The following is an 18,403-nucleotide window of genomic DNA, read 5'->3' as shown; positions in this document are numbered from 1 at the left end:
AAGGAAACAAAGATGCATACATAAAAAACATTCATGCATATTATACAATCATGTTTTACATATTTTTCATATTATACATTGTACTCGTTTAAATGCTTATAGTTAAGTATTGAAAGATTTATTCATAAAAACATATATATATATATGATTATTTTTTTTCAACAACAAATATATTGCTTTACATCTGTTAACAATTTACTTCACTAGTCCAGCGTCTAAGGAAAGGTCCCTGATGTATTTGATTAAGATTTGACATATATACAATGGAATCAACATTATTTTTCTAGATTTTATTGAAAGGCAGCTCATTAGATATTGCTAGGGACAGGGTCCCTTATGTATTTAATTAAGATTTGACTATATAAATCAACGGAATCAACATTATTTTTTCCAGATTCCATTGAAAGACAGCTCATTAGATATTGCTGTGTTTTGTTTGTCTTTAATGGGGACAAATTTGGTAGATTATTTGACAGAAGCTAACAGAGTGTTGAAGAAAGGGTATATATAACTTTAATGTAGACATCAATATCCAAATACTGAATAATCTTCAATAGTGTTACATTCTGTATTGTCATGGTAGTAAATTAGCAGAACACAATGAGTCGGCTTTTATTTTGATTCATAATGCAATTTAGAAATAAAAAGTAAAATCACAAAATACTGAACTCTGAGGACAATTCAATCGGGAAAGTCAAATCAAATGGCTAAATCAAAGGATAAAACACATCAAACAAATGGACAACAACTGTCACAATGGACAGTGATGACAATGCATGATACTATCATTCATGTCATAACTTCCCTTTTGAAAATGAAAAGTTAACATTGAAAGAGCAGTGATATGGTTTTAAACTGATATAAACATTCCTCTCAATATGATTTGAAGAAATATACATATATATGTTATTTTTTTTTTTATTAATTTACACACATGAAACATATACACACTGCATTGTAAATACAAATTCATAAATCAGAGTATCTAATTGTAACATTACATTTTCAGACCATATATTAGGCTATGGGGGTGTTTATTGGTATGTTATTTATTTACAGTGGAGTTTTAATGATAGCAGAGGTAACCAGTAGAATACAGAAAACAGGGAAATTTATAAGGAATATTGAAAAGATGGGTTTCCAGTTTAGCAGCAAGGTAATGTCAGTGTTTTGTTTTCTGCATCATAATAGAGCCCCATATGAAAAATACAATAGTTCTTATTTTTAATTTCTATGTCTGTCTATCCCCAAAGGTGATTCAGGAATAGATATATGGGCTGTTTGGTGTGTCCCAACCAAGAGAGAGCGATATTTGTCTGGTTGTACAGGATGTACAAGTATGCAGCCTGGCCTTTCAGAATGGGGAGTTTAAATCTTATGCTTTGTTAAAAAGAGTGTTAATTTGTTCTCATCCTGAACATGCATGAAGTATATGATTCTGAATGTTAAGCAACCAATAATCAATTAATCAATCTGTCACTTTTTAATCCTTCTGTCCATATGTCTGTCTGTCTGTCGGTCTTGAAAACAAAAAACAAAAACTGGAAAGAAAAAAAGGTAGAACTGGGATGAGTTTTGCACAGTTGTTATGCACTATACATAGATCTATATATAAGAATCAAGAAGGTCACTGTACAACCTTGAACAAACCAATACCCTACATTATTAAAGGTATAATATGCTATAGAATAGAATATTTTAATATTAAAGTGCAACCTGAACTAAAACAAACAATTACATTCATATATACAAGTAATTTTCATCCAGCCAAATAGGCTTCTGATGCACTATATGTTGTGTATTAGCATTGAAAATAAAATAAATAAATAAATATAGTGCAAATTTACACGCAAATTATAGCAAGGCACGTTATCAGTTGATCACAGATTGTCTGATGGTAAAATAGTTCAAAATAAAGTTAGAAACAAGCTTGCTGTAATCACAAAATAAATGTTTTGATTTGATGTTCGCTATAAAACATGAAAAAAAATAGTTCAAAGAAGAAAACATATGATGCACTGATTTATGTACAAAATCATAAAAAACAAATTGAAAATTATAAAGAACAACAAAAGACAACCTCTGAATTACATGCATATAATTAACTGCTGCTTACTTAGGACTGGAAGACATGTATATCATGTATATAGAATGTTTTTTTATAAAAGTTAAAATAAAATATATTTTGAAATAAATTTATGTTTTCTGTAAACAGTAATACATAAAATCACAAAAAATACCAAACTCTGGGAAAATTCAAAGCAAAAAAGTTCCTAATCATATCTCACAAAACTTGAGAAAAATATTTTATGCAAACAAAATCTTTGTAAGTTACAGTAGGAAAGAAGACCTTTTTTGATAGAATGTCAATGAAAAATAATAAAAAGACATTGCTAAACCTATGATATATAAAGGATATATCATATATCAGCATACATTGAGGACAAAAAATTGAATTTTTAAGTTTTTTTTCAGCAAATATATTGAAGTTCAATGGAAAATAATTGTAGTTTATTTGATTGCTTTCCCTCAGAAAGGACTGTTCACTTACACACAAAATACCACCATCTTGTAATGTGATGAACTTGACGGATGTTGATGATAATGTTAAGATGTGATGTCATCAATATAACCATGGCATTGTAGACACCTCACATTCCTTTTCAATGTACAAATGTACTCAAAATATCATATCTAACTTAATTGACATCAATATAGTGATAATAATCATTGAGTTTAACAAATACTTCAATATCACAATAAAATTATTAATATATTTGATTACAGTTCATTGAAGATTTTAAGTGTATTATCTAAGATCACCAGTTTTCTATGTATGAGATTATAATGAATCCTATCATACAAATGTGAAGTGATTTGAAATGTCTTCACTGGTTTATACTGTTGACCATCAGATGACACATGTTGTACTGATACATCACTACACATCACATACAGACTGCCATCTTGTAGTGTAGTCATTCCCCTAGGTCGTGATGGTAATGTTAGGCTGTGATGTCTGTCATCAGTATAACTGTACCAGTACAGCTTCTTGTTGTTGGTGTAGTAGTCATCCCAGTAGAATATTCTGTCACCAGAACCATGTAACTTCTGGGGATCAAAGTCAGTCTGTATTGTCTGTACCACCTCTCCTGTCTGATGATCTATGATCAGTAGTCTCTTGTAACCAGTTACAACTAACTTGTTGTTTATACTTGTAATGCCACTCCACCACCATATTCTAGTTAGTGATATTGATTTAAGTTTGAGTTTATTGTTTATGTCATACATCTCTATGCACTCACTACCTATCAGTATAACAGCTACTGTAGAGTTGTTGACTGCTGTAACATACCATGGTTGATCCTGTACATATATACGGTCTACCTGTGATCCATCTGTATTACAGATCAGTAGTCTGTTCTGGTTAGGTACACACATCACCAGTCTACCATCATCCATCATCACTAGATCTGTTACTCCACTACTCCATGGAACATCGACTACTGATGTCAGTTTTATCTCATAGTGTAGGGAAAAGATAGACTGTCCTAGTGTGTAGGGTTTAAAGCTCTCTTTGACTTGTTTTACTGCAATATAGGTATGATACTAAAAATAACAGAAACAATTTGGGGCTTTTTTTTTATAGAAATAAATAAACAAATAGAAGATCTATGCTGAGTCAGTTGTGTACCATGAACATATGAGTAGACTTATATAAAAAAAATATTGTATGATTTGTTCTTACAATTAATATTTTTTTTTAAATGAATTAATTTTTGATAATATTTAAGTAGAGAGGAAAACATATCTTTTACCCTTTTATTATGAAATTATCGATATTCTTTTTTGAGTGAAATAAATTACACGAGGGTCAATTTTGTAGCTTATATCAATTACTTGTTCTTTATAAACATCACTATACAATTTTTTTTATTTCTTTTTTTAGTGAATTTCTTATTATAGTGTGTGTTTTATTTTTGGTATGTTCAATTTATGTGCCAATCAATCAAATTATGACTAAAGCCAAAATATCTCAAATTTAACTACATCCCTTGATTCAAATGGTTATTATTTAAACAGCCCTTGTTCAATAGGTGATACAAAGATCACATGTTGATTTCCACTTAGCAACCAAACTATGTGAATAAATAATGTTTTATTAACATACACATATGTCACTATACTTTCACAGTAAGACACTTTTAAGGGCATATGATACAGTTATGATCCTGTTTTTACAGTTTGATTAAAATTTCCATATAGGCTATTTTTTGCCGGATTAAATCAAATATGTAATGAAAAATATACCTTCATGTGCTACTTTTTGAGTTAAATGAGGTTGAAATTTGGTACATGTATATTTGCTCAAAATTCAGATTTGTGGCATTATTTTTCTTTTCGAAAGAAAGATATAACTTTTTTGTTTCCAAAGATAAACAAATTGTTTTTTGTTGAATAATTTGTTATTTCTCAATTTAAAAAGTACGTTAAAAATTTATGCATTTTTTATTCAGAAATAACTCATATTTATCAAATGGTCATGAATTAAGAAAAAAACATTATTTTTTGCTGTATATTTGCACTATTTACAGTTTTATAAAAACTGATCAACCTAATCTCCCTGCGAAATGAAACAAAATGTGATTTTAAAATATAGGGGTCCATCCAATCGTTTTCAAATAAAATCAGTTTGAATGATAAAAATCAGTCGAGAAATGCATCTTTTCTGGATATGTCACAGTTTGACGTTGTGAAAAGTTTATTTGACGTTAGCAACGTCATTACCTCCCCTGTAACTGTATCTTATTCCCTTAAGAAGTATTTCATTTATTGCTGTGCAATTGAATTTTATCTATATCTTAGGATCTTGATACGAAAATATATGCCCCCACAATAATGGAAAAAGATTAATGAGCACAAAAGAATAAAAAAGAGATATTTGTGGTTCAAAAGTATAAAAAAAATTTACTGCCAAAAAAATAATAATGAGAAAAAAATAATTGTTTAATAATTTTCACAAGAATGTTAATAAATAAGTGTTATTTTTTAAAATAAAAAAAAAAGAAATTAAAGACTCTCCATTTAGGTAATTCATATCAATATTGCATACCCATTAAAGATAATTGTCCAAGAAACATAGAAATTAAAATAAATACCTTGTTGTTGACACTTGTCTATAGAACATTGACATGTTATTCCTCTTTTTGCATAGTATAACAATTCCTGTGAAAAGTAAAAACAGGAGATATATCAGGGTGTTATAAACAGTTTTCTATAAAAAAAAAAAAAAGAGGTAATTCCCCGACTTATAATAACCATGGAGGGAAACCTGTTTATTTACTTAATTGATGAAAAAGTATATTGTTTTTTGAATTTGATTGTAAAAATGAGTTAATTACCTTTCAATTAAAACAGGTTGAATAATTGAAATTGTTTTTAGAATTATATTAAATATACATGTTTTAAGGAGAGTCAACACTGTAAACATCCTGTTTTTTTGCAGTGAAAATTGAAAACTTATTTTCAGCCACTGTAGCTGTTTTTAAAGCAGGAGATCATACACTTAAAAAAGAATTTTTTGAAAGGCCAGGTAAAAACCTATAAATTTCATACAGTTTTGATTATGTAAAATTTGCATGAATCATGTCTTAATTGGTGTGCACATGACCTGATTTCAGTTTTTATACCCCACCTACGATAGTAGAGGGGCATTATGTTTTCTGGTCTGTGCCTATGTTCTTCTGCTTCAGGTTAAAGTTTTTGGTCAAGGTATTTTTTGATGAAGTTGAAGTCCAATCAACTTGTAATTTTGTAATTTAGTACACATGTTCCCCATGATATGTTTCTTTCTAATTTTAATGCCAAATTATAGTTTTTACCCTAATTTCATGATCTACTGAACATAGAAAACGATAAAGGGAAGGGCCAGGTAAGCTTTTCTTATCACTTACAGTACTTGCAACCTTATGCGTTACTATTTCAGCGATCAGTCAGCGGTCATCGATCAGTCACCGATCAGTCAAGTTCGCGTCAAACTCACGTCAGCAATCCGTCAGACTTATAGTAAAAGTAATTGACTGATCGGACTGATCGGACTGATAGAACCGATCGACCTTGATGACGGATTGACCTGTAATACGTCACATGATAAAATAATGCAAATTACGGAATCTTAGTTTCGTTTAGTTTAATTAAAATGGCGACAAGTGAAAATCGAACGTTCAATGATCATGATGACACATTTTGCTTTAATCATAATTATTTAGCAAAGTTTTATTGAAAAGAAATGTACAGATAAAACCTAACATAAATATTATTATTAAAGCATGGTATTTTTGTTTTATTTAGGTTATATATTTTCAAACACGGCGGGTTTTAAAACGCTGGCTACATCGCGATTTTTATTTTTTTTATTTTCCAAACATACTCCAGAAAAGCAACGATTTGTATAGTAAGAACAAGGATTTGCATAGCTATATAAATCCTTGTTATCATCATAAAATTCATTAAAAAAAACTTATCATAATCAAGGACTTTCTATAAATATTCCTGTCACAATCGAAGCCTATAAAATTTTAATAAAAAGAAGACTAATTTTGGATATTTTAAACAACACGAAATAAAATGTAAGTAAGATTTATCTGACACTCTTAATTTCATAAAAAAAAACTATTCTTATCTATAAATAGTACAAAAATCCAATGGTGGTCAATAATTTTTAGTAAAATGAAGAAATATTTGCATTTAAGGCAACGTGTATAAAAATTAAATATTTTTTTCCTTAATGTAGGCATATTTTATGAAGAACAGCCAATTCTGATGTACAAAAAGTACTCAAATCATATGACGGTTAATAATGTGTATCAAAATAAATCAATAACTGCATTCTTATTCCACAAAAATAAAAGTTTAAGTATTTAAATTCTCATTATATCTCAATTCTGATTAGAAGACTTGTCTCAAGATGGTAAAAATAACTGATTTCAAATAAAATAGCATCATTTCTAATAAAAAGAAGACTAATTTTGGTTATTTTAAACAATGCGAATAAAATTTTAGTATGATTTCTCTGACACTCTTTTAATTTCATGAAAAAAAATATTCTAATCTATAAAAAGTACAAAAAATACAAAGGCGGTCAATAATTTTTAGTAAAATATTTGCATTTTAGGCAACACGTACAAAAATTTATTATCTTTTTCATTAAAGTAAGCATATTTTATGAAGAACAGCCAATCTTGATGCACAAAAAGTACTCAAATCATATGACGGTTAATAATTTGTATCAAAATAAATCAACAACTGCATTCTTATTCAACAAAAATAAAAGTTTAAGTATTTAAATTCTCATTATATCTCAATTCTGATTAGACTTGTCTCAAGATGGTAAAAATGACTGATTTCAAATAAAGTAGCATCATTTTGAATAAAAAGAAGACTAATTTTGGCTATTTTTAACAATGCGAATAAAATATTAGTATGATTTCTCTGACACTCTTTTAATTTCATAACAAAAAAAACTATTCTAATCTATAAAAAGTACAAAAAATCCAATGGCGGTCAATAATTTTTAGTAAAATGAAGAAATATTTGCATTTTAGGCAACGCATACAAAAATTAAATATTTTTTTCCTTAAAGTAGGCATATTTTATTAAATACAGCCAATTCTGATGTACAAAAAGTACTCAAATCATATGACGGTTAATAATGTGTATCAAAATAAATCAATAACTGCATTCTTATTCCACAAAAATAAAAGTTTAAGTATTTTAATTCTCATTATATCTCAATTCTGATTAGAAGACTTGTCTCAAGATGGTAAAAATGACTGATTTCAAATAAAGTAGCATCATTTTGAATAAAAAGAAGACTAATTTTGGTTATTTTCAACAATGCGAATAAAATATTAGTATGATTTCTCTGACACTCTTTTAATTTCATAAAAAAAAAACTATTCTAATATATAAAAAGTACAAAAAATCTAATGGCGGTCAATAATTTTTAGTAAAATATTTGCATTTTAGGCAACACGTACAAAAATTAATTATCTTTTTCCTTAAAGTAATCATATTTTATGAAGAACAGCCAATCTTGATGTACAAAAAGTACTCAAATCATATGACGGTTAATAATTTGTATCAAAATAAATCAACAACTGTATTCTTATTCAACAAAAATAAAAGTTTAAGTATTTAAATTCTCATTATATCTCAATTCTGATTAGATGAGTTGTCTCAAGATGGTAAAAACGACTGATTTCAAATAAAATAGCATCATTTTGAATAAAAAGAAGACTAATTTTGGTTATTTTCAACAATGCTAATAAAATTTTAGTATGATTTCTCTGACACTTTTTTAAATTCATGAAATAAAACCTATTCTAATCTATAAAAAGTACAAAAATTCAATGGTGGTCAATAATTTTTAGTAAAATGAAGAAATATTTGCATTTTAGGCAACGTGTACAAAAATTAAATTTTTTTTTCCTTAACGTAGGCATATTTATGAAGAACAGCCAATTCAGATGTACAAAAAATACTGAAATGATATGACGGTCAATAATGTGTATCAAAATAAATCAATAACTGCATTCTTATTCCACAAAAAATAAAAGTTTAAGTATTTTAATTCTCATTATATCTCAATTCTGATTAGAAGACTTGTCTCAAGATGGGAAAAATAACTGATTTCAAATAAAGTAGCATCATATTGAATAAAAAGAATACTAATTTTGGTTATTTTTAACAATGCGAATAACATATTAGTATGATTTCTCTGACACTCTTTTAATTTCATGAAAAAAACTATTCTAATCTATAAAAAGTACAAAAAATCCAATGGCGGTCAATAATTTTTAGTAAAATATTTGCATTTTAGGCAACACGTACAAAAATTAATTATCTTTTTCCTTAAAGTAATCATATTTTATGAAGAACAGCCAATCTTGAGGTACAAAAAGTACTCAAATCATATGACGGTTAATAATTTGTATCAAAATAAATCAATAACTGCATTCTTATTCCACCAAAAATAAAAGTTTAAGTATTTTAATTCTCATTATATCTAAATTCTGATTTGAAGACTTGTCTCAAGATGGTAGAAATAACTGATTTCAAATATAATAGCATCATTTCTAATAAAAAGAAGACTAATTTTGGTTATTTTTAACAATGCGAATAAAATTTTAGTATGATTTCTCTGACACTCTTTTAAATTCATGAAATAAAACCTATTCTAATCTATAAAAAGTACAAAAATCCAGAGGCGGTCAATAATTTTTAGTAAAATGAAGAAATATTTGCATTTTAGGCAACGCATACAAAAATTAATATTTTTTTTTCCTTAACGTATGCATATTTTATGAAAAACAGCTAATTCAGATGTACAAAAAGTACTTAAATCATATGACGGTTAATAATGTGTATCAAAATAAATCAATAACTGCATTCTTATTCCACAAAAATAAAAGTTTTAAGTATTTTAATTCTCATTATATTTAAATTCTGATTTGAAGACTTGTCTCAAGATGGTAGAAATAACTGATTTCAAATATAATAGCATCATTTCTAATAAAAAGAAGACTAATTTTGGTTATTTTTAACAATGCGAATAAAATTTTAGTATGATTTCTCTAACACTCTTGTAATTTCATGAAAAAAACTATTTTAATCTATAAAAAGTAAAAAAAATCCAATGGCGGTCAATAATTTTTAGTTAAATGAAGAAATATTTGCATTTTAGGCAATGCATACAAAAATTAAATATCTTTTTCCTGAAAGTAAGCATATTTTATGAAGAACAGCTAATCTAAATGTACAAAAAGAACTGAAATCATGTGACGGTTAATAAATTGTATCAAAATAAATCAATAACTGCATTCTCATTCAACAAAAATAAAAGTTAAAGTATTTAAATTCTCAGTATATCTCAATTCTGATTAGATGACTTGTCTCAAAATGGTAAAAATGACTGAATTCAATTAAAATAGCATCATTTTTAATAAATAGAAGACTAATTTTGGTTATTTTAAACAATGCGAATAAAATTTTTAGTATGATTTCTCTGACACTCTTTTAATTTCATGAAAAAAACCTATTCTAATCTATAAAAAGTACAAAAATCCAATGACGGTCAATAATTTTTAGTAAAATGAAGAAATATTTGCATTTTAGGCAACGCGTACAAAAATTAAATATTTTTTTCCTTAAATTAGGCATAATCAATAAAAAGAAAAACAATTTTGGATATTCTAAACAATGCGAATAAATTTTGTATGATTTCACTGACATTCTTTAAACTTTATAAACAAACCATTAATTCTAAACTATATACAGTGAAAAAATCAAATTGTGGTCAATTATTTCCATTCAAATGAAGAAATGATCGCATTCTGGTTCATCAAAATTAAAAGTAAAAAGATACTTCTTCTTCCAATATTCAAATTTTATACAAAATTTGTCAATAAAAGGAATTTATAGCAACAGTTTGAAATTGAAGTTACAATATTTTCAAACATGAGAAGAAAATTTAGCATTTTACGCAACGCGTACATAAATCTAATATCTTTTTCCCTAAAGTAAACATAACTTATGAAGAACAACCAATCCTGATGAACAAAAAGTACTGAAATCATATTGCGGTTGATAATTTTTATCAAAATATTAAATAACTGCATTCTTATTCCACAAAATAATAGTTTAAGTATTTTAATTCTTTTTATATCTCAATTCTAATGAGAGTATTTATCTCGAGTTAGTGAAAATAACTGATTTCAAATGAAACAGTGTCATTTTTAAATAAATAGTTTTGTTTTGGTAGTTTTAAACAATGCGGATGATATTTAAATATGATTTAACTGACATTCTTTTAATTTTATGAAAAGCGACCTTTTCTAAACTATAAAAAGTTCAAAACTTCAATGGCGGATCATCGGCATTTTCGTAGGTAGAAGTTCATGTTAACTGAGACATATTATGTATTATATATGTTTCTAATGTTTACAATATGTAATACAAAACTATTAATCAACAGAAACAATTTAACGCTTTAATTAAGCATCTAATATAACTGTTATACTATTTTTACTTTTTTATTGCAACCAAATTAACGTGTAAATTATGGTGTCGTCGTCGAGGTCCGCGTTCATTGATCGTAAACACTGTTGAGTTCGGTTTACATAAGAATTTGAAATATATACGTATCCGTCCGATCCGTGCATAAATTTGATTTACTGATTGATCGATGACCGTTGTCACGGTGACTCCCACATAGGTTATTTGACTTATCTGACGGATCCTATGGGTCACCGATCACCGATCAGTCATCGATCAGTCAAACATCCGTCACCGATCATTCACCGATCAGTCAAGTTCACGTCAAACAGTAACGCCTAAGGTTGCAAGTACTGTAGCAGTTGTCGTTGTCCGTAATCATCCAAATTAATGGGCCAAATTAAACCAAACTTAGCCACAATAATTATTGGGGTATTCAGTTTAAAAATGTGTCCAGTAACCTTGCCAACCAACCAAGATGGCCACCATGGCTAAAACTAAAACATATGAATAAAATATAGATTTTGGCTTATAACTCTGAAACCAAAGTATTTACAAATGATTTAGTGCAAATCTGTTATTAGTAAAATTGTTTATCAGGTCAAAATCTATATTCCCTGAGAGTTTCAGATGAATCAGACAACAGGTTATTTGGTTACTGCCCCTAAATTGGAAATTTTAAGGAAATTTTGCTGTTTTTGGTTATTATCATGAATATGTTATAGATAAAGATAAACTGTAATTAGCAATAATGTTCAGCAAAGTAATATCTTCAAATAAGTCAGCATGACTAAAATGGTCAGTTGACCCCTTAAGGAGTTATTGCCCTTTATAGTAATTTTTTACCAATATTTCGTAAATTGTTATCTTTTTACAAAAATCCTCTCCTCTGAAAAAATGGTCAGTTGACCCCTTAAGGAGTTATTGCCCTTTATAGTAATTTTTTACCAATATTTCGTAAATTGTTATCTTTTTACAAAAATCCTCTCCTCTGAAAAACTGGGTCAAATTGAAACAAACTAGCCACAAATATTATGAGGTTTTCTAGTCGTATAATGTGCCAGATGACCTGGCTAGCCAACCATAATGGCCATCATGGCTAAATATTGAACATAGGGACGAAATGTAGATTTTGGCCGATAACTCTGAAACTAACGCATTTAGAGCTAATCTTACAAGGGCTAAAATTGTTTATCAAGTCTATATCTATCTGCCCTTAAAATTTTAGACGAATTGGACAACTGGTTGTTGGTTTGCTGGCCCCCAATTCGTATTATAGGTAGAGATAAACTGTAAACAGCAATAATGTTCAGCAAAGTAAGATCTAAAAATAAGTCAACATGACAAAAATGGTCAGTTGACCCCTGAAGGAGTGATTGCCCTTGATAGTCAATTTTTAACAATTTTCATTAATTTGGTAAATTTTGGTAAATTTTCACAAAATATTTTCCTGTGTATCTAAAGGGCCAAGTTTATTATAGATAGAGAAAATTGGAAGTAGCAAGAATGTTCAGTAAGGTAAGATCTCAAACTCATCAGCATCACCAAAACACAATTTTGTCATTAATGCATCTGTGTCCTTTCTTTCATATGCACATAGACCAAGGTGAGTGACACAGGCTTTGTAGAGCCTCTAGTTTCTTAAGAAGCCCTGTACCGAGTCAGAAAAATGGCCATTGCTATATATTAGTTTGTTTCTGTGTGTGTTACATTTTATTGTTGTGTTTCTTTTGTGTCGTAGTTGTCTTATATTTGATACGTTTCCCTCAGTTTTAGTTTGTAACCCGTATTTGTTTTTTCTCTATCGATTAAACATTTATGAATTTCGAACAGCGGTATACTACTGTTGCCTATATTTGCCAGGAAATTAATATTCAAATTTTGTTCATGTACCATAACATTATCACTTTTTTTTTTAATAAAATTGATAAGTTCATAAGTTTTATACAAATTGAGAAGCACTTAACTCTTTTTGTTACCATGTTTTTTTTTTACACCAAGTTTAAAAAAGTTTTTTTATGAAGGATATTAATTTGCATAGTATAGAATATAGAAACAAAATTTAGTCATGAAGCAGGTAATCAGACAACAAAAAAACAAAAAAAAAAGAAATAAGTAATTTCAAAAGATTTTTCTTTATCAATTTACCTCCATGGTACCTTGTATACCCATTACTGCTGTATTAGTTCCTGTGACAGTCTGATCTATTCTATTTACAGCAGTTTCATTTCTCTGCACTGTTCTACCTATTTCATTGGTGGTGGTGTCAATTCTTTGAATGGTTTCATCAACTCCTTGGATTGATGCACCAATCTGAAATTCGTTAAATGTGACATTTTTATCAGATAAAATAGAGGAATGATTTATGAATTCAATTGGCAAAAGGAAAGTATGATCGTTTTGCTGTCAAGAGGAATGATAGGTGTCACTTATAAATACATGTTCTTGAAGTATTTTGCATGTTACATATATAGATATAGGAAGATGTCCATATAAATTACAGTCTTATAATGAAAAAATTTCTTTGCGCTGCAGGTTAATAATCACGTTGTGATTGGTTAAAAGCTGTCATGTGGTGACCCCCTTTGGATTAGTAGATTTAATAGGGGGGTTCATGTCTACTGAATGACCTCATCTATTTATGTTGTTGTACTTCATTGTTTTTCTACAAAACGCAGCAGAAAAAGTCTAGCATGCGATAAATACGGTTCACTAAGATCTGTACAGTTGTCCTACAAATCCATAGAGATTTAGTAAATTCTATAGGGGAATCAATCTTCGGCCTTCACCCCCTATTAACTTTACTAACCTTCTATTTTTGGCAGAATATAAAAATAAGGAGATTGCAATGAGGATAATGGAACCAATAATATACAACCATAAATCATTCATCAATGTGAAAACCCATATACAATGTCCTTACAAAAAATGGGATATAATTCAAATGACAAAATTTAATAGCTAAATGTATATGTACGGTCGTATATTGGTATGATGTTGGTGTCGTCGTCCGAAGACACTTTGGTTTTCGCACTATAACTTTAGTTTAAGTAATTAGAAATCTATGAAATTTTAACACAAGGTTTATGACCACATAAGGAAGGTTGGTATTGATTTTGAGAGTTTTGGTCTCAACAGTTTAGGAATAAGGGACCAAAAAGGGACTCAAATAAGCAGTTTTCTTGGTTTTTCGCACAATTACTTTAGTATATGTAAATAGAAATCTATGACATTTAAACACAAGGTTTATGACCATGAAAATAAGGTTGGGATTGATTTTGGGAGCTTTGGTCCCAACAGTTCAGGAATTAAGGGTCCCAAAGTTAAACTTGAGGTACTTTGATATGCTGATTCTAACTGTGTATGTAGATTCTTAAATTATGGTCCCGTTTTTAAATTAGTCTACATTAAGGTCCAAAGGGTCCAAGTTTGATTTTTACAAAAACTAAATTCTTGGAGTTCTTTGATATGCTGAATCTAAAAAGGTACTTAGATTTTTGATTATAGACCCAGTTTTCAAGTTGGTCCAAATTGGGGTCCAATATCAAACTTTGTTTGATTTCAACAAAAATTGAATATATGGGATTCTTTGATATTATGCTGAGTCTAACCATGTATTTAGTTTTATGATATTTGGGCCTGGTTATCAATTTGGTCCACATTGGGGTCTTAAAGGTCCAAAATTGAACTTTTATATTTGATTTCATCAAAAATTGAATTCTTGGGGTTCTTTTATATGCTGAATCTAAACATGTATTTAGGTTTTGGATATTGGACAATAATAGGTAAATGTCCAATTAAAATTGTTTAAGTTTTTAAGTTTAAGTTATTAGACCACATTCATTCTGTGTCAGAAACCTATGTTGTGTCAACTTCATGTATTTAATCACAATCAATATTCAGAGCTGTATCCAGATATGACAGACATAAACCAAGGACAACCACTGAGCTACAAGAACATGTGGTATGAGTGCCAATGAGACAACCATCCATCCAAGTCATAATGTATCAAAAGTAAACAATTATAGAACAAAGTATGCATTGTTTCACACAAAACTGCCAGCTATAAAGGGCCCCAAAATGACTAGTGTAAAACAATCCAAGCAAGAAAACCAACAGTCTAATATATATAAACAAGAGGCTCTCAAGAGCCTGAATCGCTCACCTGTTTTTCAGAGGAGAAAATTTGTAAATCTTGGCAAACTTGATGAACAAATTGTCTTAAAAGGGCAATAATTCCTTAAAGGGTCATATTAACTCTTTTTGTAGATCTTACTTTGCTGAACATTATCATGATTATTGTTGTTTACAGTTTTTATCTATCCATAATAATATTCAAGATAATAACAAAAAAACGCAAAATTTCCTTAAAACTATACCAATTTAGTGGCAGCAACCCAACAATGAGTTGTTTTATTCGTCTTAAAATTTCAGGGCTGATAGATCTTGACCATTTGAACAAGTTTACCCCATGTCAGATTTGCTCTTATAGCTTTTTTGAGATATAAAACTGCATTTTACCCCTATGTTCTATTTTTAGCCATGGCGGAAATGTTTGTCAATGTATCAAAACTTAGGATACAATATAAAAACTAGAAACCCTAAGGAACATTTAGTTAAAGTTTGAATGTATTGTGCCAAGGAGTTTCAAAGGAAAAGGTTTTTGAAATAGTTTACGATGACTATGGAAAACTACGGACGCCAAGTGATGGCATAAGCTCGCTTGGGCCTTATTGTGTGACTCCTGGTTCATGTGAATTTCTTTTGATTTAAAAGAGTTTTTTTCGAATCCTGAGAGCTCTGTAGTCAGTAGCACATCATCATTAATATGAAGAGACACATTTTTTAAAGTAAGAACATCTAATAACAGAAGATAAAAAAGATACCAGCTGAAGGACGCCTCTGGGTGCAGGAATTTCTCGCTACATTGAAGACCTGTTGGTGACCTTCTGCTGTTGTTTTTTTATTTTGTTGGGTTGTTGTCTCTTTGACACATTCCCCATTTCCATTCTCAATTTTACCTTATACTTTCATTGAGCAAATGTTTTCAAAACATACCTCGTCAAGTTTTTGGTGAATATCTAGTAGTATAGCATTATATTTATGACAGAGTGCTTCATCTAGTGGTCTGTTCTCTATCCTAATTAGGATGTCCTCCTTTGTTTTATCAAGCTGTAAAACATAAGCTGTCAGGTCTGGCCACACTGATTTGTACTCATCAGCTGTTATTGAACCTTCAGTGTTGTGACTCAGAAAATTATTTTTCATCTGTCGTAAGTTCTGAATAGTGTTATATTCATTTGCTGTAAGGTTACAACAGTTAAGTAAGATTATGCAGGACAAGCTGATGTCAGGATCATTAAGCTGAACAGCATTAGCTGTGTATTTACAATGACAGTTGTGTCGACATAGACCTGTTGTCTTACTGTACAGGGTATTCCACTGTCTGTAGTTCAGTGGAAGGGATCCACTATGTACACAGTTATTGGTATCGTTACAACACCAAACATTGTTATGTCTTAGATGGAATAGAATATGTTTGATCTGTGGGTTATTTAGGTAGTCTTGTAAAGTGCTAAACGAATGGAATGTTTGGTCGTCTTTTATTCGTTTTTGTAGTATTGGTGTGACCACTTCTATGATGACAGATGCCACGACAAAGTAACGTATACGGTCTTCTCTGTCCATCCTGAAAATTACACACAAATATTATTCGTAAATATTATTGAAGGAGTAGGTTCAGTAAGGACCTATTTTGGCATCAAATTTCAGATTTCAGATTCATCTGATGAAAGATTTTGACCACTTTTTAAACACTGAAGTGTCTAATTAATTTGAATCAATTTGTTTATGTGAAAGATTTTAACTGATTTACTCATTAAAAACAATCCGATTCAAGTTAAAATATGAAAAATCTACCAAATATCCCGAAAAATGTCTCTTTTCAGGTGGTTTTTGTCAAAAATGAAAGTGGCCGCATCCGTGTTCATCCTCAACCTTTATATTTGTTATGTATAATCACAAAATACAACTTACATTTCAATTTTAAGGATGAACACGAATGTGGCCATGTTTGTTTTACACGAAAACCGTCTAAAATTTAACTAAAATGCTAGAATTGTGAAGATTTCAGTAATTAAGCATGACTTTCTGGTGCTAGTACTGGATATATTTGCATTTTATTGTCAATAACAGCCCATCTTTATGTAGCAGAAGCATTCTACTGTCCAATAAAGAACTAAAAGTTTATATTTTAACAATTTTGTAAAACTGCTATATTTAAGGGCCAAAAAAAGGTCTCACTGGACCTACTCCTTTGTGTATTGATAAGTATTGATCCGTTTTTATACGACCGCAAAGTTTGAAAAAATTTTCGTCGTATATTGCTATCACGTTGGCGTCGTCGTCGTCGTCGTCGTCGTCGTCGTCGTCGTCGTCGTCGTCCGAATACTTTTAGTTTTCGCACTCTAACTTTAGTAAAAGTGAATAGATATCTATGAAATTTTAACACAAGGTTTATGACCATAAAAGGAAGGCTGGTATTGATTTTGGGAGTTTTGGTCCCAACATTTTAGGAATTAGGGGCCAAAAAGGGCCCAAATAAGCATTTTCTTGGTTTTCGCACTCTAACTTTAGTAAAAGTGAATAGAAATCTATGAAATTTTAGCACAATGTTTATGACCACAAAAGGAAGGTTGGTATTGATTTTGGGAGTTTCGGTCCTAACAGTTTAGGAATTAGGGGCCAAAAAGGGACCCAAATAAGCATTTTTCTTGGTTTTTGCACCATAGCGTTAGTATAAGTAAATAGAAATCTATGAAATTTAAACACAAGGTTTATGACTATAAAAGGAAGGTTGGTATTGATTTTGGGAGTTTTGGTCCCAACAGTTAAGGAAAAAGGGGCCCAAAGGGTCCAAAATTAAACTTTGTTTGATTTCATCAAAATTAAATAATTGGGGTTCTTTAATATGCTGAATCTAACTGTGTATGTAGATTCTTAATTTTTGGTCCCGTTTTCAAATTGGTCTACATTAAGGTCCAAAGGGTCCAAAATTAAACTTGGTTTGATTTTAACAAAAATTGAAACCTTGGGGTTCTTTGATATGCTGAATCTAAAAATGTACTTAGATTTTTGATTATTGGCCCAGTTTTCAAGTTGGCCCAAATCGAGGTCCAAAATTAAACATTGTTTGATTTCATCAAAAATTGAATAATTGGGGTTCTTTGATATGCCAAATCTTACTGTGTATGTAGATTCTTCATTTTTGGTCCAGTTTTAAAATTGGTCTAAATTAAAGTGCAAAGGGTCCAAAATTAAACTAAGTTTGATTTTAACAAAAATTAAA

At 29.6% G+C, this 18,403-nt stretch overlaps 2 protein-coding genes across 2 annotated transcripts in view; one reads left to right on the top strand and one right to left on the bottom strand.

The window, feature by feature from the left end:
• The window catches only part of LOC134697452 (uncharacterized), a 41,715-nt gene that overhangs the window by 17,911 nt on the left and 5,401 nt on the right, over positions 1-18,403 (top strand). The window contains exons 8-9 of the mRNA XM_063559730.1: positions 395-501; positions 1,060-1,156. Of these exons, the coding sequence (XP_063415800.1) occupies positions 395-501; positions 1,060-1,156 (204 nt within the window). The remainder of the gene's footprint in view (positions 1-394; positions 502-1,059; positions 1,157-18,403) is intronic.
• Positions 2,782-16,743, bottom strand: LOC134696812 (uncharacterized). The gene is made up of 4 exons (XM_063558768.1): positions 16,114-16,743; positions 13,204-13,368; positions 5,160-5,226; positions 2,782-3,590 (listed from the first exon to the last, which is right to left on the bottom strand). The coding sequence occupies exons 1-4, from the start codon at positions 16,741-16,743 to the stop codon at positions 2,782-2,784; spliced, it is 1,671 nt and encodes a 556-aa protein (XP_063414838.1).

Source organism: Mytilus trossulus, chromosome 14, assembly GCF_036588685.1.
Source record: "Mytilus trossulus isolate FHL-02 chromosome 14, PNRI_Mtr1.1.1.hap1, whole genome shotgun sequence".
Lineage (NCBI taxonomy): Eukaryota > Metazoa > Mollusca > Bivalvia > Mytilida > Mytilidae > Mytilus > Mytilus trossulus.
The sequence above is the reverse complement of the archived record's forward strand: the minus strand, read 5'-3'. Positions and strand labels throughout refer to the sequence as shown.

Excerpts from the sequence above, each read along its gene's own strand:
- LOC134696812 (XM_063558768.1), bottom strand. The coding sequence starts at position 16,743 with ATGGACAGAGAAGACCGTATACGTTACTTTGTCGTGGCATCTGTCATC. Across the intron at positions 13,369-16,113 it reads TTCACCAAAAACTTGACGAG|ATTGGTGCATCAATCCAAGG; the intron begins GTATGTTTTGAA and ends AACGAATTTCAG. Across the intron at positions 3,591-5,159 it reads AGACAAGTGTCAACAACAAG|TAAAACAAGTCAAAGAGAGC; the intron begins GTATTTATTTTA and ends CCTATATTGCAG.